Source organism: Apteryx mantelli, chromosome 9 (assembly GCF_036417845.1).
Source record: "Apteryx mantelli isolate bAptMan1 chromosome 9, bAptMan1.hap1, whole genome shotgun sequence".
Lineage (NCBI taxonomy): Eukaryota > Metazoa > Chordata > Aves > Apterygiformes > Apterygidae > Apteryx > Apteryx mantelli.
Genome location: NC_089986.1, coordinates 20943715 through 20967042, shown reverse-complemented (window position 1 = coordinate 20967042; position 23328 = coordinate 20943715). Strand labels below are relative to the sequence as shown.

Genomic DNA, 23328 nt, shown 5'->3' with positions numbered 1-23328 from the left:
AAACTCCATTGTTGTGTTTTCCCAAGCTTTTTCTCTAGTGTCTTGCAATACTGAGGCTGCGTTTTGTTTTTCCTTTCGATACTCTACTGCAGTTTTAAAAATGAGCGTTGGCTCTCATTTCAAGAGTGTGTCTGTTTCTCGTGGTTATATGAAAACACCACCACAGATCACTACATAAACTCAAAAATCCCAATGTGAAACATGCTGGTTTCCCCCTTTACCTCTACATACACTTTCTAGAAAGCAGGTTTTAGAGTTGCAATAATGTAATTGTCCTTCTTCCATCTTTTCTTACCTAATCATCTGCCTTTGTAAAGAAATGCATCCACTGGCTAAATAACTAGGTGCTGATTTGCTTACTTAACAAAGGTTATCTTTCACTTCTTACCCAGTAAAGAATAAAATAAAAAGAGATCATAGAGAGCAGAATAATGAGCTGGTCATCACCAGAAATGTTAACATCTCTGCATGCCATTTCAGGTACTCTAGAGAATTACTTCCAGGGCAGATGTGCAGAAGTGTATGTGGAGTCCGGTTCAGTTCATCGTTTCTGGAACTCCGTAGCTCTTTACTTGCTGCATTGAGTAAGTGGGTGACAGAGCGTATTAGAAGATATGTTCTCTTGGCTTTTCTTTAGGACTCGAAAGCCCGCTTCATCCAAAAACATGCGTAGGGGCCCAAAGTGTGCAAGTGCAGGCTGCTCTGGTTTAAAGTTTTTATAGTGAGACCATCTTGGATTAATTTGCTTTTGTCTTGGCTTACAAAAACTGAAATCCTGGGGGATGCCAGTGCCCGTGAGCTGACAGCAGCCGACTTGCCGCACTGCACTCACCGAGCGTCTGTTTGGGCAGTGGGCAGCGGCGGGGAAGGGGCAGAGAAGCAGCAGTGCGTTCTTGGAATAAACACAGAGTTGAATTACTCTTACTGGACACACACCGATATCCCTAAATGCCGTGCAGCATCCAGACGGCCTGGTTTGGGCTGCAGCGCTTGGTGTTTACATACAAGGTGTTTCCAAACCCTCTCCTGGCTTAAGCTGTAGAGGAGACGGCTGCCTGCAGTGTGGCGACGGGAGATGACAAACGCAGTTCATGTAATGTCAGGAATATATCGTCTAGGTAACAAGCTTTTTCAAGGGACTTAGGTGGCCCAGAAGTCTACAGCCAATAAAATTTACTACCAGCTACTTTGCCGATTTTCGTAGTGGTTCTTAATGCAAAGAAAAGGAGGAACACGTTATTTTTGTTATCTTTTTGTAAAGTGAGGTCCAGACTGGATGTAACCGCAGCGGCCACAGCTCACCATGACTCACAGAAAGCACTGTGCCTTGAAAGCTCAGGTATTTTGAACATAAACATGCCACTCAGGGAATGGCAGCTCCGTAGAGTTAGCTGAGAATAAGACAATTTATGCACACACATTTTTTGGTTTCGCAGTGCATATAAAAGTTATGTTTACACTATACTGTAGTCTATTAAGTGTGCAGTAGCGTTATGTCTAAAAAAACAATGTACAATATGTGACACAGAGACACGAAGTGAGCATGTGCTGTGGGAAAAATGACATGGACAGACTTGCTTGATGCAGGGTTGCCACAAACCTTCAATTTGTAAAGAAAAATAAAAGGCAATATCTGCAAAGCACAATAAAGCAAAGAGCAATAAAATGAGGTATGCCTGTAGATCCCCCTCTTACTTACCATTCTATCATTGAACGCATCTTTTCCCCGGGTTACAAGGGTGTTTACTATTTGTTTTGTTTCACACTTTAATTTTTTAAACCCTTAAAAAATCCTCAAATAGATTTTCACAGCATGGAAGACATACTTGCTGTTGCTTTAGCAAAATTTCATTTCATTGTAGCTTCGTAAGCCGTACTGATGATCCTTTGCGCAATGTAAGAAGTGTGCTACTAAAGGAGCAGTTAGGCAGCATTTGTTCCTCTAAAAGAGTATTTAGACCTTCTGTCAGTATTGGAGCTTGTTGGATGTAGTTTTCCTCAACTCTTTGGCAAAAAGCTACCCTGAAGGGGGAAAAAAAATGCAGTGAAAAAAATATACCAAAAAATAATAATCAGTTCAACATCCTGATTTGCAAAAGTAGTTCTGTGAGTGATGGAAATCAATGTGTGCTGATTTTTAAGGTAATTCAGTTATTGGCAGCTTTTATCATAGCTGTTTGTCTCTGGTGTTAAATTCCCATGTACGTAGAGGCCTTTCAGTGGTCTGCTAGAGTCGCTGGATCTTACCCATTAGCTCTATGCATGGATGCAGGTAAAAAAGAATCTGTACGTTGCATTTGGATGACACACACTGATTTCTAAGGGAAATGCATGGACATGTGATGAACATAACCAGAAAACATAAGTCTGGAATTGATTCGGGGCACGCTGGGTACATGTATACCTGGGACAAGCTATCCTTTTGCTGGCTGGCTTCTTTCAGTGGGTTAACTAAAATCAGTGAGTCTTAACGACCTGTATGCACATTGTACTTGCTTTTTGTGCACTCTGACATGCAATAAATCATCTGTGTTTTTGAAAATACCATGTCCATTTTTATTTATTTCTCTGAACAAATAACCAGCATCTGACAGCCCTGGCTAAGTAACTGACATCCATCAAGACAGGGAAGAAGTTCTTTTATATCATTATTTCTAAATTTAGGTGTGAAGCACATTAATATTCTGTCGTGACAATAATGGTCACTTTGTTGTGAATAAAGAGGTGTCATAGGCAGAGGGATTTTCAAAGGGTGCTTTATGCGTTAGTGAACAAGCCTCCAGACTTTGACTCTGAGAGCTGCCCATACTCATTTACAGGATTTGATGTAGTTTTATTTATCATATGGAGGCTGTCCAGGGAAGAAGAACAGAGGGAGAGTCTACTGTGCAAGTCCCAAGGGCTGACTCCCTTTCCTGTTGTCTGGGTGTATCACACTTGTGAAAAATGTGCTTAGATTTGGAGTTCATTTTGCAAGGCACAAATAGCTGTTCATGCAGAGCTCTTGTCCAGTTAAATCACAAAGTGGTAATAGTCAACACATGAAGTGCAATCTGGCTTCCAAAAATCAGGTGAAACAGAGATACAGTGGTATGTATGCTTATTACCACAGGGCTAGTAGATGCTAGCTGTAAAGACAAGGCAACTGCCTCTGGCAGGATGGTTCCAGTGCAGAAAAAGGATTTTCTGCTGAATGTTTCTGTGTGCAGCATCTGTGACAGTATGGTGAGGTGCCCAGCAGAAAGTAGAGTGGTGTTTGCTAGAGGTACTCAGAAGAGCACCTGTACCTCTCTGGCTGAAATAAGCCTGACTCCAGAAAGGTTAGGCATCGTGTAACACCTTGGCAGGCAGAGCACGACTCCTGTGCACTTGGTTTGCAAATCACCCATCTTGGAGCATCGGCACGTTTCTTTCATTTGTCTGTTTAAACTTTTCCCAGCATCTGATCTACAAAAAGGTTTTTAACTTTTTACAAATGTTGCTTCCATTAAAACTGTTATCCTAATTCAGAGAGCATTTTATTACTAGAATTCATGAAAATAATTTTGCATGTTAATTTATTCACATATCTCATTGAAATAATTAGTCAGCCACAGTTGCTCAGGCATAATAGAGTCTACCCCATGTGGTTTTCCTCTGAATGTGACAAAAATACAACTTTGTTCTAGTGCCACCCATTTTTGACAGGATGCAAAGCCCCACTCCATTAATGTGAACATGCATTTGCACTCTGTTTAAACATTGCATATGGTTGATAACTAATTCTAGGTGACTTGGAGCATATGAGCTTTCATTTACTGGCTTTTAGCTGTGCATCTCCCATGCAAAATTAAAACTATCTGTAGTCGTATAAGAGCAGAGTGCTCTCCACTCATGCCTGTTCAGCTTCCTGTGTATTCACAAGTTACAGAGCTTTCCATATGCATCAGTTCATCATCCGTCTTGCGGTGGGGCTGCGGTGCTGGAGACTTGGTGCCACAGATACAGAACTACGTGTCAGTCCTTTGAGGAGAGCAGCATCGGGCAGTTGTGGTAGTTCAGCCCAACGTACTCTTTGTTAGTCCATCGACTACTTAAGATACAGCCTACTAAAGACAGAGGCAATGTCAGTGGAAGTGATGAGCAGTACCTGTACTTTTGCTCAAACTCCTGAAATGCAGTTTTGTTGAGTTCTCTGTGGATCAGAAGGGTCCTTACCTTAGTCCTTTCCAGGCTGACTAGATAATGTTAAATTTGTTGTGAAAATAGCATACATACTTTTATTTGACAATGTTTCTTCTGAAGTGTTTTTTCAGAATCCCAACCATTGCTAGCATTTCCAACCTTTTGCATTATAAAAATAGGTGACTCGGGAGCATAGTAAATCATCATTTGAAAAGTGGGTATTTGGCTTTTTTGCAAAACCTCTCTTGTGGACAGTCTTGGTTAGTTTTGCTTTTATCATCAGTTGTGCAGCACATATGGATTACAGTAGTCCTTTGGTCTTTCAGCAGGGAATCAGTTAATTTTAGAATGCAGCCAAACACATGGTGATTTAATTTAAACTACAGAGACTTTTATGTGCAAGATTCAGTCCCATCTTGGATGGCAGGAGTCAAAATGACAGTAACACTGAATTCTGCTGGATTCTCTGTTACACATAAAAGTGTATTTTCCCCCGTGTATTAGGGTAAGGTTATTTCAACTGTTGTGATTCAGGCCTGAAATATTTCTCTAGCTTCTAGAGACAGTGGTAAGCACTTGTGTCGTGACTGCCTGTCGTGGGCTTTCCGTGAGCGTGAGTGCCTGTTGTGGGGTTTTCGCCCCTCCTTGGGCAGGACACAAGTGGGCAGGGATGAGGGGTGTGCTGGCTTGTAGCCCGCAGGGCAGAAGCTGCATTCAGCGCTCACGCGTGCCGTGGTGTGGTGTGGGGGGGCCAAATCCGTAACGAATCTGCCACCATCTCTAGGAGAGTCTCGTTTAAAATGTTGTGAGGACAGGCTTTTGAAGAGTTAACGAGTGAAGCTGGAATGATGATGTGTTAGCTTGAGGAAACAGGTTCCTAGAAGTAACCTGTGTCAGGACTGCCCCGCAGCTCGGCCCTGCCCCTGGTTAAAGGGATCGCCAAGCTGCGAGCAATTCCTGCCGCTCCTCCAGGCGATGCCAGTGCGATCATGCAGGTGCGCAAGGAGGGGATATCTGCTCATAGCAGGGTCGAGCCCTGGGCCTGTGGGCTTGACAGGTACGGTAAAAGAGTACAGTTTATTTTACAGCACTAACGTATTCTGTATCCTGCGAGGCCGGACTTCTCAAGCAGCGCCTGATCTCTCACTGCTAAAGCTGAGGCATGTGGCAGAGGGAAGGTGGGTGATGGGCATGGATGTGTCACTTGCTCACTTCAGGTATTCCTCCAGGTGCACGAAATGACTCTGAAGTTGACCTTTGTAGTGATTCGTTTATACTTTAGGCCTGTACCTAAAAGTGATGATTTGTATTATCCTCTGGATCTGGATGTAAGATTATCATGAGTCATTTGCAGTCATTCAGGAAGTGATGCAGAGAAAAATCAGTTGTGAGCATTGCTTGGGAGCAAGGAATGGGGCCTCTGAAATATGATTTAAAAATAAAGATAGAAAAGAAATGTGTGTAATTTGTTTGTATGTTTAATTTCTGTATTAATGTGGTGTAGCTTTGTATAAAACCGTACTTGCAGTGCAATTCCTGAATCCATGATTGTGCTGCTGCCCTTCTTTCTTCAGTATTACATTTCATGGTCTGCTGAAATCATGTTTAGGGGGATAAAAATAGTATATCTTCTGGTTTTTTGGCATCCAACCTCTAATTTACAAATATAATTTATGCTAATCTTGAAAGTGCTTCTCAGATACAAAGTAAAATGTGTCATCCTTGGTATGTATGTGTATAATTTATTCTGATGGGGAATAGACATTTCAAAGCCATTTCAGCCCTTTATACTCAGAACATTTGATATTAGCAGAGGAGCTGGAGGTTCATTGGCATAGGAGTAAACAAGTGGTTAAAAAAAGGGTAAAATAACAGTAGCTGTTTTCTTAACCCAAAAAAAGACTAGATGCACGAAGGGATGAATTACTGTTTGTTCAGTCAAAACAACATCCATAGCCAGCTCATATACAGTCCTTGTGTCAAATATTTCTATTCCTTTCATATTTCTTCTGTTGATTAGTCATTTTTATGAAGGACTTCTGAATCTTCCTACGTCATCAAAATTCATTTTTGTAATTTCTCTTTTCTTTCCCTTCTGAGGCAGATGGCTTCCCTGATGAATTACATGGATGTCATGTGAGGACACTTCTGGGGGGGTTTGCAGCTCCCCCAGGGGAAGTGCCTCGGCCCTCCCGTGTGCAGTATTTGCCCTGTAATTTGTAGATCTCCTCTTTTCTCCAGGGACACCTGCAGAGGCTCCCAGCCCGTTTTCTGCTGGCTGACAAACCAGTATTTGTGCCTGAGTCTTCCTCCTTGCTGGGGAGCAGAGTGAGTAGCTGCCCTTGCAGCGGGCTCTCCTGGCTGCCGGCAATCTCGGCGTGCAGCGAAGGCAGGTGGCCTGGTATAGTCCCAGTTTGGGGCCCACCGCAGCACGGTGATCGCAAAGGTGCCTTCAGAGATGCCTCATGACCAGCAGAGTACTTTGCCCTTCCCAGTATCTAGGAAGTTAAGTCTCATAATCAGGTGCAGTTCCTTTTCTGAAATTGTGGACAAAAAGTGTGAAAATCTCACATAAAGAAGCACAGGAAGAGAAGAATTCTTACACAGATGAAAACTACCAAGTGATTTTGGGGGCCTGAGGCATGAAATTAATCCATTATAAGTCTGCACTGATAAGAGAATTTATGGATAAATACCAACAACAGTAGATAGACGGCCTGGAAGAAGAAGTAGCTCTAGAACATTCTGACTTTATGGGACTTATGTATTCCCAAGAATTCTCTTGCTTCTTAACACTGGGCCAAGAGATAAAAATATTCCACGTTGTTTACAATTAAAAATCACGACAAAAGTTTTCACACAGCTATTAATTTGTTTTCCAGGCATTAATTCAATTTCTGCCTTGATCAAGTAATAAAACTTTACAGAAAAGTAAAACCATTATTTGTAATGCTAAGTAGGAATAATGGAAATTAGACCACACTTACTGAGGCAGGCAGTCTCTGGATATTTTTTTCTTTGCCATGTATTTTTCAGCAATGTGATGACAAGTTCTCTTTCTTAGGTTTCTAACTTCACAACTTGAAAATGTATTTCTTGTCAATGGGAATGGTATGACACCTGGCAAAGCAAGGTGGAAATGACCTTCCCAATGCTGTGTTCATTTAGATTATTTTCTGTGTTCACTTACAATTTTTAGCTTCGCTATATAACTTACCTCTTTTTATGTGCAATAAAATGAATAATATAAAAGACTTTAAAAGACTTTCTCCTCCATAATTCTTCAGACACTTAAACATTTGAGTTATCCCATGCTGTAGTTTGGTCAGTGCTCAGTACCTACCTGATACAACACAAGAGGCAGAGCGCAATAAGGTGAGCTGTGATGTGGCCAGGTCTGTGATGCCTACAGCTTACACGTAGGCAGGCTGATACTGCACGTTTGTACAGCAAGCCCAGTGTGCTTTTTATGCTAGCCCAGTTCTGACCTCAGAAGTTTCAGGTGACAGCTCAACCTGTACTGGAGGTAGAACCAGACTCATCAGATCCATCATTTGGAGCTCTTGTTCATATTTTAGAAGTGAAAGCTACAATGCGCTATTACTAATTTAAGGCAGATTCAACCTTTTTGGTATTTGTTGTAGTGATTAATTTCCAGTACTGTGTAGAAGAGGGAGAGGGAGGGAAAGCTCACTTCTTTCCAGTGGACCAAGGAGGAAGTGTCTAATCTGGCACTCAGTGGTCTAAAAGGGGATTACTAGATAAACTTTGGAAAAGCCATGTAACATGTTTTTCAAAGCAAAGCTGCTTCAGAACACACTTCCTTAAGGGTGTCTGGGGGAAACTTTGCTGTACTCCTTTTTTTCCATTCACTGCAACTTCAGTCACTGTACCTAGCCATATGCCAAAGTATGTCTTCAGCACTAAGTCAGCTTTGCTTTAAGTGTGTAGCATGAGTGATTGTATGATTAATTTTATTATTATATAATTCATGTCTTTTTGTAGGCAAATGCCTGTTGCATTTTTAACGGTTACTTGAATGCTGTATATAATTCCTTGTCAGAGAAGCAGTTGAACCTAGCCAAGTTCAAATTGAAACTTCCCAGAGGAATAATCCAAATCTGTATTTCCATATATATTAATAAACTGTGTAATACTTACAGCAACTCATATAATACAGTTTTGAAATGAGATAGAACTCATTATCAGTACAATGAAGAGTGCAGGCTCTTTGCTGTCAGAAATAATGGAGTGAGATCATCTCCACAATTATTTCCCCTAGCTCTCTCTATAGTTCTTTATACAGCAAGGTGCGTATAAATCTTTTTCAGCCTATTGAGGTGTAGTGGGACATATACCAGCGCCAGCCAACTCCTGTAGTCCCGAGCAGGAGGAGTACATAAGTAAACATTTTGATTCTGTCTGGTTCCATGATGAACCATGAGCAGCACTGTGCACTGCAAAGTTGCATGCCCAAGTCCAAATCTCATGTCAGCATGCTGCTGCTGGAGGAGGGGTGCCATTCTTCGCTTCTGCCACCCTGCTTTTATACTTATTACCTGGGGATGAGTCTGAAGTGACTTGTTTCTCTTGGAAGCGATGGACCGATCCATCAGATATGATCGTTCCATATTACTGAGGTATGAATTTGGCACTCCTCTTACTATTCTTGCCTTTCTTAGTCAAGCTATGGTGGGAAACTCACACTGCTGACACTCAGGAGTCACTTCCGGCATAAGTAACAAACGTAAACCTTTTGTGATCCTGAATGATGACCAGGGTCCAGGACCAAGATTTAGAGGCTAGTCTTCATTGTCTTGGGGTTTACAGTGCATAGCCATCAGCTGAAGGTCAGCTCCTACACCCTACAAAGAGACATGGACTCTCTTTTAAATATGCTGGAAAAGGAGGAAATGGTATCCTTATGTTTTTGTCTAGTAGCTGACCAGAGGATGTAGAAGAGAAAGGCCAGACCTACTTCAGCCGTGAAGCAGAAGAGCAAGGCCTGCTCCCGTCCATGCCTGCCACTCTCTCTGACTTGGCAATAGGCTGTTTATTTTGGAGTAAGTGTAGTGTGCAGTGAGGAAGGGAGGTGTTTTCACCTGAGATGTTGAAAGGAATTCAACAAAGAATGAAAAAAGCAATGATGGAGAGGGAGGGAATGAGAAAAAACATGATTCAATTGTTTAATGAATTAGTGCTTTTACACACTGTACTTTCGTTAAGAAAATTTTTATTTCTGGAATATAAGATGCAACAGCTTGGTAAAAACATGTTTCACGTGAACGCAGTTCTGTGTATTCTTAGCAAAGGGTCAAACCCATCACCTCAGGGGAATTTGTATAAGTACATCCAGAACAGAATCTGCCTAAATACCTCCACAGAGAAGTCAGGTAAATGTGCTAAGGAAGTAGAGTAACCTGATAAGAATTATAACATGTCAAGCACATGGAGAACTGACATTTTGTTTGCTATACATGTCTTGTACAATGGACTTAAGGAAGGAAGCAGATTCCCCACCTGCATTCTTCAGCATGTTTGGATAGTAATCTTCTTTAAATAATGTGACAGGCACTTCTTTGTACTCTAGCATCAGAGGATTATATTATTTTCAGAACAATTTATGAAAGATTAGTAGAGGCGTAGTTAATCATTTAAATTAGCTACAGGTTTTTAATCTTCAAATTAATGAGTTCTACCTTTTGATCTTTCTGGCTGTAAATCCCTCTGGAATTGATGCCAGTTAGAATTCAGTAATAGCTAGGTTATAAACATGGATCGGTGTGTGCATACGTGTGTGCATGCATGTGTGCGAGGGCTCTGTGTGTGTGTGTATGCATGTGCAGGTATGTGTCAGTGCCCCCTAGAGGGTGGAACATGTTCAGTTAGACCTGTTCAGTTGTGAGCAATTTGGAAAGTGGATCTCTCCACTGGTAGAAATCGAAATAAAAATGGGAAGACCTCAGTAAGCTCATAAAGATTCTGCTTTATCATGCATGAAGTTCTGCATTGCACAGTACCGATCTGTGGGGATGATGAGATAGAGCTTGTGTGTACCTTGCAAAAAAGATGAAGATTTACTGTCTCCTGGGGGCAGTATCAGGGAATGCAGTGACCTTACTCACTCTTCAAATGAACCATTGAGAAACGTTCTTGTCCTTTAGAGAAGGAGATGTGTTCAGCACCAAATAAATTGCACCAGCCCAGGGCAACATCAGATAGGAAGCTTACAGAGCAGACTGATCCTGCATACAGCTTCATTCTATGTGAAGGGGAAACAGGAGGCAATTAGGGCTTTCCAGGACTTTCCGGTTCTCATACTGACATTTCTACATGTCCACAGTGATACCATTTCAAAGCTCCTTGTAAACAGAGCCCTTGTTGACCTGCGTGTGTAGCCGAGTTGCTTTGTGTGGTGACTGAATTGCCCTAATTGAAATGTGCTGTAGGTTTACAGCATGAGCATTGGGAAGAACTGCGTTTCAGAACTGATAAGCACACCTGAGTACAGCAGAAATAATGCCAAGTGCTCAGTCCTGCCATCCCGGTACAATGCAGTGCTTGGTACGACAGCACTCGTTTCAGCTGAGCTTTTCTCTTTCTATACCTGTGTTTCTGAATGGTTGGGGTTTTTTCTTCCTGGTGTTCCACAGCTCATTGCCCTCTCGTCTCCTACACTTGTATCTTACCAGTCTGATGCTGCTCATGTTGCAGATTCATGTGGATTTGATGAGATGTTAATGTTCAGTTTCCTGTATCCAAGTAATTTTTAGAACATTTCTCTCCCTTACCATGTTTTAGTCTGAAGGGGAATGATTGATTGTACCCCAAGAGCCTTATTTCCCAAGATACATGTATGTCTGCAGTCAAAGATGAGTGTGGGGGAGTGCAGATCAATACATGATGTTGCATTTCTAAAAGAATGTTCTTTGCCCTGCCAGCAATCTCATTTTCCTAAAAACTCAGTTCTGACTTCTGATGTTTCAGATTTGCTCTGTAGGCAATTTCTAGTCACAGTGGTATGCAACCTGAGTAAAAACCTTTTCTCAATTTCTCTTTGTAAAATTTTGAGTGCATAGCAGTGTATCTGCATTTCAGTTACTGACAATTCTGTTCACTTGCGCTGAAGAACAGACTACTCTGTTCTAATAGTCATCCTGTTTTAAAAGCGGAAAAGAACATTGTTTGTTTACAAAGCAAAAATTGCAAGACTAAGTTGTTGGGTTTTTTTAATTAATGTTTTTGCTGTCGGGGATGTAAATATCAACAATGGGGAAGACTGACCTGAGGATAATGCATAGTGTTATGGTCAGGGCATCCTTAGCCCGGAAGTAAGCAGGAGATTTTTAACCCTCAGAGGAGTGAAGCTCCTAAACTCCATTCCAGATATGTTCAGTGATGCATATGGGGAAGGAACCTAAATCACTATGGGATGAAGCTTGATAAATCTATAGAAGAAATTAATGACGGAGAATTCTGCTGTTATAAATAAAAAAGTTTGTAAAAAGAGGTTTTGGTGTCTATGTCAGTGGGGAAGCTGAGAAAAGGTTTTTTTTTTTAATATTCTTCTATTGCATTGAAGAATGTCCCCTCATTAGTATTAGCTGGATGCTTTTACCCTGCAAGTTTCCCTTCAGGGATGACTTAGTCACACCCTGGTTTCACTTCAGAATTCTTGTGATGTTTGTGTGTTTTATACTAAGTGTTTGAATTGCTTGTAAGCCATTGGAGAAGTGTTTTGTGACTCGTGGGAAAAGAAGCCTGATGAGTGGTCTGCAGATCTTTCTGGACTAAGGGTGGGATCCACATCACTGAAGCTGTAGTGACCTTAGAATTTGGTTATGTTCTTTTTCTGCAATTTTGCTACAAGACACACAAAAAAAACAAACAAAATACACCAAATTTTGGAAGGCTGGAAATCATCTCTGTTCCTATATTCCTATAACCATCTTCTGTTCCAGCAAAAAATCTCACAGCTATTATGTTTGTATATACTAAGTTATTACAGATCATGGTTACTGGATATCCCAATTCCAGCAAATTACAGATGAAACCGAGACCTGCTTCTTGGTGCTATTGAAGCAGAGGTGGATTGTTTACTTTTGTGTGTATGTTTTCTCTTACAGCATAGGTGGAGAAGTAGTGAGAGGAAATGAAGGAAGCTACGTGGGAAAACATTTCCGCATGGGATTTATGACAATGCCTGCTCCTCAGGACAGACTGCCACATCCTTGCTCCAGTGGCTTTACCGTGAGATCCCAGTCTCTTCATTCTGTTGGAGGAACCGATGATGAAAGTAGCGGCTCTCGTAAGCAGCCACCACCAAAACCTAAGCGAGACCCCAACACCAAATTGAGCACCTCATCTGAAACAGTCAACACTGGAACAACAAGTAAGAGTGGGAAACTACCAGACAGGACTGAAGGTAAACACTACAGTTCTTTGGAAAAAGGTTGTAGAGACCCAGTGTTAAGATTAGCCAATTGATAATCTTGCATTTAAACAGTACCTGTATGTTTCCCCATCTGTGTAACAATGCTAGCAGAGGTTTACTAGATTTCTGCAAATTTTGGACCAATAGATAATTGGCAACCTTTGACATTTCTTATAGATCCATACCATGTTGAGTTTGTTATACACTGGGAACTGAGTTGAATTTCTGCAGTACAGAGGGGGCGTACTGCTGTTTTGCAGCAAAGAAAGGGAAAAAGGTCAGATGACTTACGGACACAGCGTTATCTACAGACCAGCCAAGGACCGCTTACTATGACCACTAGCACTATACAAACCCCAGCTTTGGACAGGGTCCTCCTCAACAAAGAAGTAAAAGGTAGAAATTATTAAAGAGAATACTGTTTGGCTGTGAAACTCTATAGCAAGGAAATACCATCTGATGGTAAAAATTGTACATGAGATGATATCATATATTACCCAAAGCTTGTGTTTGCTTATGAATCTGCACTCAGCCTTCCCTTCGGCCATGCTGAAAGTGCCTTTCATATGGCAGTAGGACCAGCTGTACTCCCTGCTGGATCAGGATTACTCTTCTTCACAGTGTGAACTGTAAGGAACCCTTATGGACAGATAGTTTAGATCAGTGCTGGTCTGTCCCACTGTTGTGCTGCATATCAGTTTTGACATCCATGCAGTAAGTGTGCTCTTAGTACATATCCCTTTGGCTCGTGGTTGTGGCCAGAAATACTGGTTAGCTACACTCATGCTACGACCCCTTTTACGCAAATTTGATTTTAAAAGGTCACTGGTGATAACAGAAATACGAAGTTGTGAGCATGCACACCACACACTGAACAGAACCATAGTCTTACTGATGCTGTTGTTGGTAGTTACTCTGTATATGACATTTATTGTTATTTTCCATAGCCTGTATGCACAACCAGATTCACAGGGGCTAAGGAAGCTTGTTTTGCAGGCAGAGTGGTATAAAATAGGTTCTAGCATTTTCTAAACTGTTTAACAAATATTCCTGTGAGCATATGTAAGAGGCACACAAGTATCATTGTGCAGTTTAATATATTTGACCTTGGCATTATCTCTGGGATGCTTAGGAATGGAGTCTGTTTTACATCTAGGCTCTCCTTTTCCTCATTTACTAAGAAGCAAGAGACTTGCACAGCCTTAAAATAATAATAATCCAAACACATCAAAACACTTTTCCTATCTTAGAGAAGTTATAGCAGACTCCATAAGTAGTCTGTGGCCTCATGGAACTAGATCTTCTTCAGCATTTTTATTATGGAAGGTTCTGCAAGTTTTACTTCCTTTCCCTCATGTTCCTTGTGCCTTCTGATTTTGGATGCCAAGGACTTAATATGCAGCCTCTCTGACAGATTTTAAAGTTTGAAATTGATTGACATTTCTGTCAATCCTTGTCCAAGGCCAAGTACCACTCCTCCTCTCCTCTCCTACTCATCAAAATGGTAATATGCACTCCAGTAAGTGCCGTAGAGCACCTCAGATTCATTCCTATAATCAAGAGCTGAATATTCATAGCAAGAGCTCTGGAAATATATCATCACTATCATAATAATAATTTAGGTAATAGCCAAATGTTACCTTTTAGTGTGACTAAATGCCTTTACTGAGTATTGAGAATCTCTGTGATACTGAATACACGACTATATTGTATTCCTTCTGCTGGTTTGTATGTCATACAGCAATAGGCACTTTTAGACTATCATGAAGAAGTTTTTGGAGATTTTGAATTGACAAGACCCTTTAACCATACCGTTGTTTTTGTTATGTTCAGAACATCTGTCCTGTTTATTTGTGTCTGATTTAATACGTGCTGAACTTACAAGGGTTTTAGCAGAGTTTGATACATAGAAAATAAGATCAGATTGTAAGTTTTTTGAAGTAAGCAGTCAAATCTTAAGGTCTGAGATACACTCAAGAGTGTTACAAGCTGGTGTCTAGATGAACAGACTGGATTTCTAAAATGCTCTTCTGTCACCAAGAAAGAGAGACTTTGTTATCTCCTGTATGCTCCAAGGTCACTTTTTTTTTTTTTTTTTGATGAAGGAAAGAATTTAGGAATGTTTATATAAAATCCATGATCATACTCATATGAGGACCCCTAAAGATGAGAAGAATCAGGTGAAAGTGGAAACTCATTATTGTCTTAGGAAACATATTTGCAGTATTGATTTAGTATGAATACTAAACCAAGTTTGTCCATGAATATGGAATTACTACTGTCACTCCACAATTAATCCTTAGCAAATCTAGTATTATAATCTGCTCTTGTCCCTGGCTCAAAGAATCCTGTGATGCTCTGATTCTGCCAGTCTGGTTTTTCTGTGCAAGTGGTGAAATTTTTATGTTATCTAGTAGTTCTCATTCCAGTAGCAGTCTCTGAATTCAAGAAACTAAAACAGCATCTTCCCAGTTTCAGGTGAGATAATCCATAGGGTGAACATTCCTGTTTTCCTTGGGAGGTCTTTTGGAGCTCAAGTCCAAGAACATACAGATTTAAACTTCAGTCACTATTGTCCATATTGCACACAAATATTTGTATATGCGTGTGTCTCATACACACATTTGCATGTATTTGTGGCATTTGCTGGCATTTGTGGACAAAAAAATGAATGTGTCTACAACTATTTCCAGGAACTATGGAAAACAATGGTGAAAAAAGAATTGTTTCTCCATGAACTATTGCAAATCTGTACCAAGGAATTGACACAAAATTGTTCCAGGCTTGTTTTTTTTATAGCAGTACAGAATAATTCAAACTATAGTACCTATTGTGTGAGCAGTGGCTACTTGGAAAAGGAATTTGCTGCATTTCCTAGGCAACCAGGGACAGCCTCACCACTCTTCTTTTTGTTAAACATATGTTTACTTTTTGCTTTTTGGTAATGATCCAGTTTAAAAGAAAAAAACTAAGCTGCTGATGGTAACTTTTATCCTTTTCCTGATCATGATAAAGTCAAAGTATTGAATCCATCACGTTGTAACAACTACCACAACAATAGATTATGATGTTTTGAATGTGAGTCTGACTTTATTGAGAAGTAAGTGGTAGGAGAAGTTTGGTCATGAGCTGGAAGGACCTTTCCCTCTTAAAACATAAATAGCATCAGTAACAGCAACACAGGCTGTGTAAACCTTTCTTCTAAGTGCTCTTGCTTCCAAATCTGTGGGAGTGTGAAAATCTTCTTGTAAGTCACAGTGACCCATATGAACCCTCCTCATTTTGCAGCTGTGGGATAACGCTTCTCTTGGTGCCTTGCATCTCCATCTACTCTGGGCCTGAAAGAGCAAGCTCCAAACTGAAGGCCAGATTCCCCTTAACTCGATGTTAAATTTGTGGGGTTTTCCACACATACTTTTGTGTCCCCTCTTAGGCTTCATTTATTCCTTTTCCACTTTTCCAACTACTTCTCATACGCACCCACTGAAAGCTTCCCGCCCCAAGCATTTGTCCTCTGTGACAGATTTCTAGAAGGTTGTTTTTAGAAACCTAAGCTGTCTTTCTGCAGAGTTTTCAAACACTGGTAGGAACAGCAAACAAATGTAACTTTGCCCCCTACATCACACGCTGGAAGTGAGAAGTGAACTGAAAAGGGTCATTTTATTTCAGCACAGAAAGCATATCTCTTCTAGATCCTGAGAGGCTCTTTAATGAGAAAATGCAGGAATTTAACTAATTAATGTGCTTTCAATGCCCAATTTTACAGAGAAAGGAAGTAATAAAACAATATAACTGCTGAATGTAAGCAGCCTCAAGCAGTGTTTTTTGTTGATATGATTCCCATCTTGTCCACAAGAAGGGTTTCCAGACCTACCCCAACACAAACAATAATGAAGCAATTTGTATTTAAAAAATTTTTGTTAATAACTTCTTGTTTTAGTTTTCTGAAGTTACACATAAGATATATATATATAGCATAATGCAGTTTATATATGCATAATGTATACATTTATATATAATGTAAACACAAGTTGTGTGTGTTTGTATATACACACACAAAAGATTTAAACTCAGAGTAGGATTTTCAAAGTGCTGTTTGCAGTTGCAGTTCTGCTGGTGCCAGAGCCCAGGGGAGGCTGAAGCTCGGTAAGTGGTGGTGCTTCCAAAGAGCCCCGCTTTTGGAAGCCGTGCAGCTGTTGTAGTGTTTTCCTTCCGAGTGCCTGTGTGGGGAAGGCATCTGCCTGGCCGCTCAGCAAGCCCACCCAGCGGCAGCGGCTCTGTTGCTTGGCAAGCTCTGAACGTGGGCGGCTTGCAGGGAACGTTTTCTCTGCAAAGAAAGCAACTGCAGGAGCTGGAGCTGGAGCTGGAGCTGGAGCTGGAGCTGGAGCTGGAGCTGGAGCTGCAGTCCAGCTGGTCTACCTCATCAGTCCGGTTTCCTGGCAGCCAGACGGGTCAGTCTGCATTCTAAACTTGAGCTTTTGCTACTCTGGCTAAACAGGATTTGGATTAAAGGGATTTGGAGCTTTCATTGTTTTTCCATAGTTCTAGTTTCCTTTTATTTCCTACCATAGCTAATAATTCATTTAAAATAAACTTGGAAACAATGTCCTCTGCAGTAAGCATGTCATATGCTTCCTTATAGCAGATCTTATTCCTGGATCTTTTCATCTCTGTCTACTAAAGGAAAAAGCATCTCTGCTGAGCCTTATTCAGAGCTAGCAGGGCAGAAGGGGCTGGCGGAGGAGTTCTGGTGGGTGTAGCTGTGGGCAGGTTCAGATACTGCTGCTCCTGGCTGCCTGCCCGCCGCCTGCCAGCCGTTCCAGCCCAGTGCTGCTGTGGCAGACTGGGCCGTTTTAGGGCACAGCTGTGGGACACGAGTGCTGCTGTGGCACCCTGCTCCGGGGCAGAGCTCTGGCACAGGAGCAGGACGGGCAGGGAGGGCAGCAGCATCCTGCCGTGAGGCCTGTTGGGGCCCTGAGCACAGGGCTCGCGCAGACCGGCGCGCTCCCTCCTCGCTAGGGCCAGGCATCGCTGTGGCCTGGGGTGCTGCTGGTCAGCTGGAGCGTGAGTGTGAACGGGGAAGGCCGCATCGTTGCGGCAGAACCAAGGATTGCCGCTCCTGAGGTGCAGCCTCCGCGGCAGCGGCCTCCCAGGACGTGGACTCCCCGGCCAGGTTCTCGGCTGGAGCCTTGCGCGTCACCTTGCCCAGGAGGCTCTCAGGCTGGCTTGGTGTGCGCTGTGTGCTTCTTAGCCCGTTTTCCTCTTTCCAGCAGCCTAGTCTATATTTTAAACACAGCATTTTGATCCATGAATACCTGTAGTTAGTATTAACATGTTAGCTATAACAAAGGCTGGTGATCGGCCATGTGTAAGGCAGGACAGTATCTGTTTTCCTCCACATACCTCTGAGTAGTTTAATCTGATTCTTGATCTCAGTGCTGGGTTACCCATTATGGTTTGTACACTGTAACGTCTCTCTTACAGATTGTAAGGCTTGAGAGGGCTTAACTTTAAACTGTGCACATAGGGAGGAGGAAGCTGGCAATAGTGGAGGGGGAATTTCAGAGCCAGAGGCAGAAGAGACATATGCAACCGTCAGTAGAGTGAAGTGGAGTTAGCTCTTAACCACCATATGTGTCTATGTGTCTAAGTGCCATAGAGATGGATAGATACAGTGCCTTCAGCAGCACTGGAGAAATGCGGTTCCCACTAGAAACCCAGCACTACTTTGCGTCTGTTTAGCCCTACATCTTGGAGTTGCACTGCCCTGCCTTAAAAGGCTGCGAGGGGAGCTGCTAGCCTGGTCTTGCTGCGAGGAATGAGCAGAGTGCCTCCGTCCCCGGCAGTGCAGCTGCTCATGCAAAGGCAGCTGCAGTTTGCCCCTTCGGTTGCTGAAGGAGCTTGTTCCCACTGAGCTGTGCTCTAGTAGGAAGGATACAGCCAAGATTTCCTTCTAATCTCTACCATTTAACAGCCTTGAGATTTTCAAAGGCTTTGCTTTTAAGACAGGGGAGTGTTGGTAGTGTTTTGGAGGGTGTGTGGGGGGGTTGCTTTGTGTTGTTTTGTTTTACAGAGGTTTCAGTCTGCCACTTTCTGCCAGTAAGCTGGTTTTCAGATTGCAGCTCCCATAGCTGGATTACTTTTCTGTGCATACCATCTCTTATGGCCCTTCATCTTTTCGGCTCTCTTTTCTGGTCCCTCAGATAAGGGAAGGGAAGAACGAAAGCATCAGCTCATAGAGCTGTTATAATAGCTTTCTGTGCAAAACAGTGAACACAATGTGATTTTTGGAGGGATTTATAAACAAGTTTTGAAGCCACAGAGGGAGGATGTTCTTACCCTCAAGGCACATATGCATACTCATTAACGATAATGGAAGTTGCAAGCACTGAACAGAAAATAGACCATGCAGTGTTAAAAGACATGATGATCTAGTTACCGACTTGGGAATTACCTTGTGCCCAAGACTTGGCAGTTGGTACTTTAGCTGTGTTGTGCTAGTCTATCCGGAGTATTTAATGTCTTCTTTTTTTCTTTTTAATTTAACCAAGTTGCTTTATATATTTCACATCTCTGTTTCCACCTTAGGGTGTTGCTCATTTGCTTAGAGAAACATTGCACTTCTGAAAAGAGCACAAAATTAGACAAGCGGCCCCTCTAATGGGTACCTCTTGGCTATCACGGGTATTGGAAGCTGTGATGTTCCTGTTAATGGAAAAACCTGGCTAATACGAGTACAGGGAGTGTTGTGCTGATTCACCAGATTGACTGCGATTGCAGCCAGTCCAGGAGGAGGCTGCCTGCCCTAAGCCGAAGCTCGTAAGCCCTGCCAAACTCATGCGATTCCTGCAGAGCCACGTGGGCTTCAGGTCTTGGGAGAGTTTACAAACCTGACCCAAACTGCCTGCATAAATCCATACCATCCTGCCCCAAGCTAACAGACCATCTAGGACCTTAAAGCACTGTGGAGCATAATGCAGACATATGCTGAGTAGGAGACGTTCTCCTGGCCCCCCTGAGGTCGGCTCACTCTGTAGGGTCACTGTTGTCCTTGGACATGCCAACAAGGCAAGGAAACATGAGCCATTTGGTCATGACACCAGCCTGGATCTAGGAGAGATTACTGGCATGGGCTTCCCACCATGTAAAAGTCACTAGGCTGCTTTTAGAGCTAACCCAACCCTGGGAGTACTTCAGCTGTGCTCTTGAGGTGTCTGAATCAATAACCTGTACCAGAAAGACAATAGTGAAGAGAGTCTCTGTAGAAAGCTATTGTGTAGTTTCTCATGTCCACTGCATGGTTAATTTGCAATCTGATAGCCCCTGTGTAACTGGAAGTTTACAGTTTGAATAAATCCATTCATTGTCATAAAGTCAGTGTATGTCAAGCCTAGGATATAGCTACGCATAACTAAAAGGCATATTTGTGACTATATATTTTATTTACACCTCAGGGAGCCATAATGGGCCTTCTCGCAGTATTTCCACCTGTAAGCTGAAATGCTGTGAAACACTAGATTCCTGCATTATTTTGCCTCACTGAATGACCCCTAAAATCATTAAAAAAAAAAAAAAACTTAGTGGAGAAGATATCCAGGTAATTCTCTTGCCTTGTTTTGACAGCCCTTCAGAATATGTTAAGTAAAAGGAAATGCCAGTGAAACTACAAAAATAACAATTTTGGAATACTCTTACTGCACTTCTGTTTTTCATACGGTCTCTGCTCATTGTCTGTTAAAGGCATTGCAGACAAATGAGTAAGGGTTTGAGGGATGAGATCAAAATCCTAAAGTCCCTGTTTACCCTTAGAGCTGGTCTGTGATAATACGGGTGTTTGGCAAAACTCATTTGGAATTACAGGAAAAAACAAAAAACAGCTGCACTTCTTATTCCACAGCAAATGCACAGGATTCCCACCTCTTCATCTTACCTTATTTTTCACTGATGCCCTAATTCTGCTCTCACTTAAACAAACAAACAAGACAAATCCTCATGGAGTGAAGCATGCCTGAGCACTTGAAGCATTTCTTCCCAAGAGGTTAGTACTGGGGGGCCAAGCACCCTGCACTCATGTTGGCTTCACCGGCAGTGTGTGGTGCTTAGCAGCGCCACATCCTAAGAGATCTGAGTTTGACTCCAGGTGAGATCCAGTCATGGCTATTCTCCATTTCATTGGTAATTTCTTTCTAATGGCTGTTTGAGTATAATCATCTTGGTTGGTGCACCAGTTTGCTGCTTTCATCTCTTCCACTTGGCTTAATGCTGGGTGACATCAAGCAACATATGCTTGAGATGCTGCAACTGTTTGGCACTTTATGCTTTTCAGTTCGTGTGTGTGCAAACAGTGCTGTGTAGAGATAACGTGCACAGCAGTGACAGCTCAACAGAGCACAGCTTCCTTTTTGCAGTGCCATCAGCTTGCCTGGAGGTCACAGTTTACCTGCCTGGGCTTTTCGTAGACACAGAGGAAAAACAAAACAAGCACACACAAATTTTGGTGCTAATTTTAGTGGCCACAACTTTGAACTGCTGGCATCTCAAACAGGAAGCATGTTCCCCAAAGTCCAGCATGATTTGCATCTGGCTGCTAGTTCGGGGTTGAGGGAGACTTGGACTGTGGGAAGTAAGAAGCTGGAGCACAGTGTACTTGACATCAAGAGACAGGACCTAACGTCCATTCCCCACACAGTGGTCTAATATTTGCCATGGCTTCCATCATTTCTTTGAGATAATCAGATTCACAAGCAGCCTGCACGTGAGTAACACCTGAATAATTCTAGTTCCTCTATGTTTAATAGCAAAATGAAGCCAGTCCTGCAAGCTCAGGACTCTCTGAGTATGAACAAGCCTGGAAAACCCAGCTCTGTGTTGGAAGCAGTAAAACCAGTGCATTGCTGGTCCTAACTGGGCATTGTGGGATGAAGAAGATTCCTGGCATCTAGCCCTCCAGGTGGGACTGCGCAGGGAGCAGGCTCTCCATGAACATTTGCTCTTGCTGGTATAAAGAAAGATGACATTGCTATAAATCTTGCCTTAGGTTTGCTGTGATGGTGCCCTAAGTCTACAACTGATTTAATTGTCTCCTCAGTTGGGACAGTTTTAATGGGATTAGGTTTTTGCTCTGATAGTGGAAGTCTCTTAATGCTTGTATTTTGGTGAATAAAATGGTAAGTAACCCATTGATTAAAAAAAACCCAAACATGCACAAAGCACAAACTTGAAACTACACTGATATGCTTTCAAGAACTTGGTAATATGTCTGGCATCTTTATTTTCTTAAATATGAGTTTTTAAAAACAAATGCATGGAAGTTCAAGGTATTCCATTGTTCTGAATTTTCTGTTATTTTCTTTCAAGATGAAGTAATTTTTGTAGCTGTTGTAGGTAAACATCTACAGCGATTAATTTCAGTAAAGTCCCAGTCCTGCAAATACATGCTTGCATGTGAGCAAGTATTATGCAAAATTGGGACTCCTGTAAATAATGCTGAGCATCTCCCGGTGGTTAAAGTAGGGGAACAGGGCTCTTAGCAGGTCCGTCACTGACTTAAATGACCTCGAGCCTTTCACTTGTCTCTCAGTGTCCCAGGTTCCTCATTTGTAAAATAGCGATAGTGATGAGGGCTTTGTTTCGTGAAGTACCTTCAAAACTACTTATGGTCAGAGTATGTCTGCTCGCAGACAAAATGGGCTGCTGGGACACGCGTGAGCGCTTTTGTGAGCAGCCATGGAAAGAGCCATTTGAGGAGAGATGGGAGGACGTGAGAGGACTGGACTGGCTCCGTGTGAAGGTCCCCACATCTGGCAGGGTTTTGTCTCTGAACGCAGGGCAATCGCCATGGAAACGGAGGTCTGCAGCGGCTTGGCAGCAGGAACTGCTCAGGTTCCCCCCGCTTCCCATTGCTGTCAGTGATGCTGCACTGCACAAATAAGGTTGCAAAATCTGGGCTGTGGTTACGGTCCTGGCCTGCAAAACGCTAAATGTCATCATTTTACAGTGAATACAATCCCAGGAGATGCTAAGCAGTGGGTCCGCTTGGAGGTTATGCTGTTCCCTGCTGTCCTGTACCCAAGGCTGTGCCTCAGAGGTGCAGCTGAATGCCTGCAAAGAGCTTTGCTGCTGGTGGATGGTGAAATGGGGCAGGCTGGGAGCACCACGCCATGTATCGATAGCTGCTGCTTTGGGGGGCAAGTGATGATCTTGGGTACAAGATTGGGTTCTTGCTGTACTTGCTTTGATTGCCTTTTATTTACCTCAACTTTGCAAACATTTTTGTCACAGAGCTCCACATTTTCTCATTGTCCCATCTTCTGTCTTCTGCTTCTTGGACTTTTTTCCCCCTTTTTTTTAGGGTGTGGTGAGTTTTAATCAGGTCTTTTTCTTGTTCCCACCAGTTCTGCCTGTGGTCTGAATAGGTCATGCAGGGATAGGGGTTGCTTAGAGCAGCATTTCCTCTGTTCCTTTTTGCTGTCCTTCGTTGTCTCTCATCTGCCCTCTGACTTCTGAGGTGACACAGTGGGGTTAAGTCTGGCTTCTGAAATAGGAGCGAATCCTCCAGACGCTTGTCTGGAGCCGCATACAGCACCGTCCAAATGTTACTGTACAGTGCGGCTGTACTCGGTGAACGTATGGTGATCAGGCCAAGTTGCATGACCCTTCAGCTTAACACCATTATAAAGCTCTATTAGTGTCACTGGAGCAGTCTGCAAAGCAGCGCAACGTGAGACGAG

At 42.5% G+C, this 23328-nt stretch overlaps 1 protein-coding gene across 1 annotated transcript in view; it reads left to right on the top strand.

Moving 5' to 3' along the window:
• NYAP2 (neuronal tyrosine-phosphorylated phosphoinositide-3-kinase adaptor 2) overlaps positions 1-23328 on the top strand; it is a 148757-nt gene that overhangs the window by 56399 nt on the left and 69030 nt on the right. The window contains exon 3 of the mRNA XM_013944321.2: positions 12291-12589. Coding sequence (XP_013799775.2) covers positions 12291-12589 — 299 coding nt within the window. The remainder of the gene's footprint in view (positions 1-12290; positions 12590-23328) is intronic.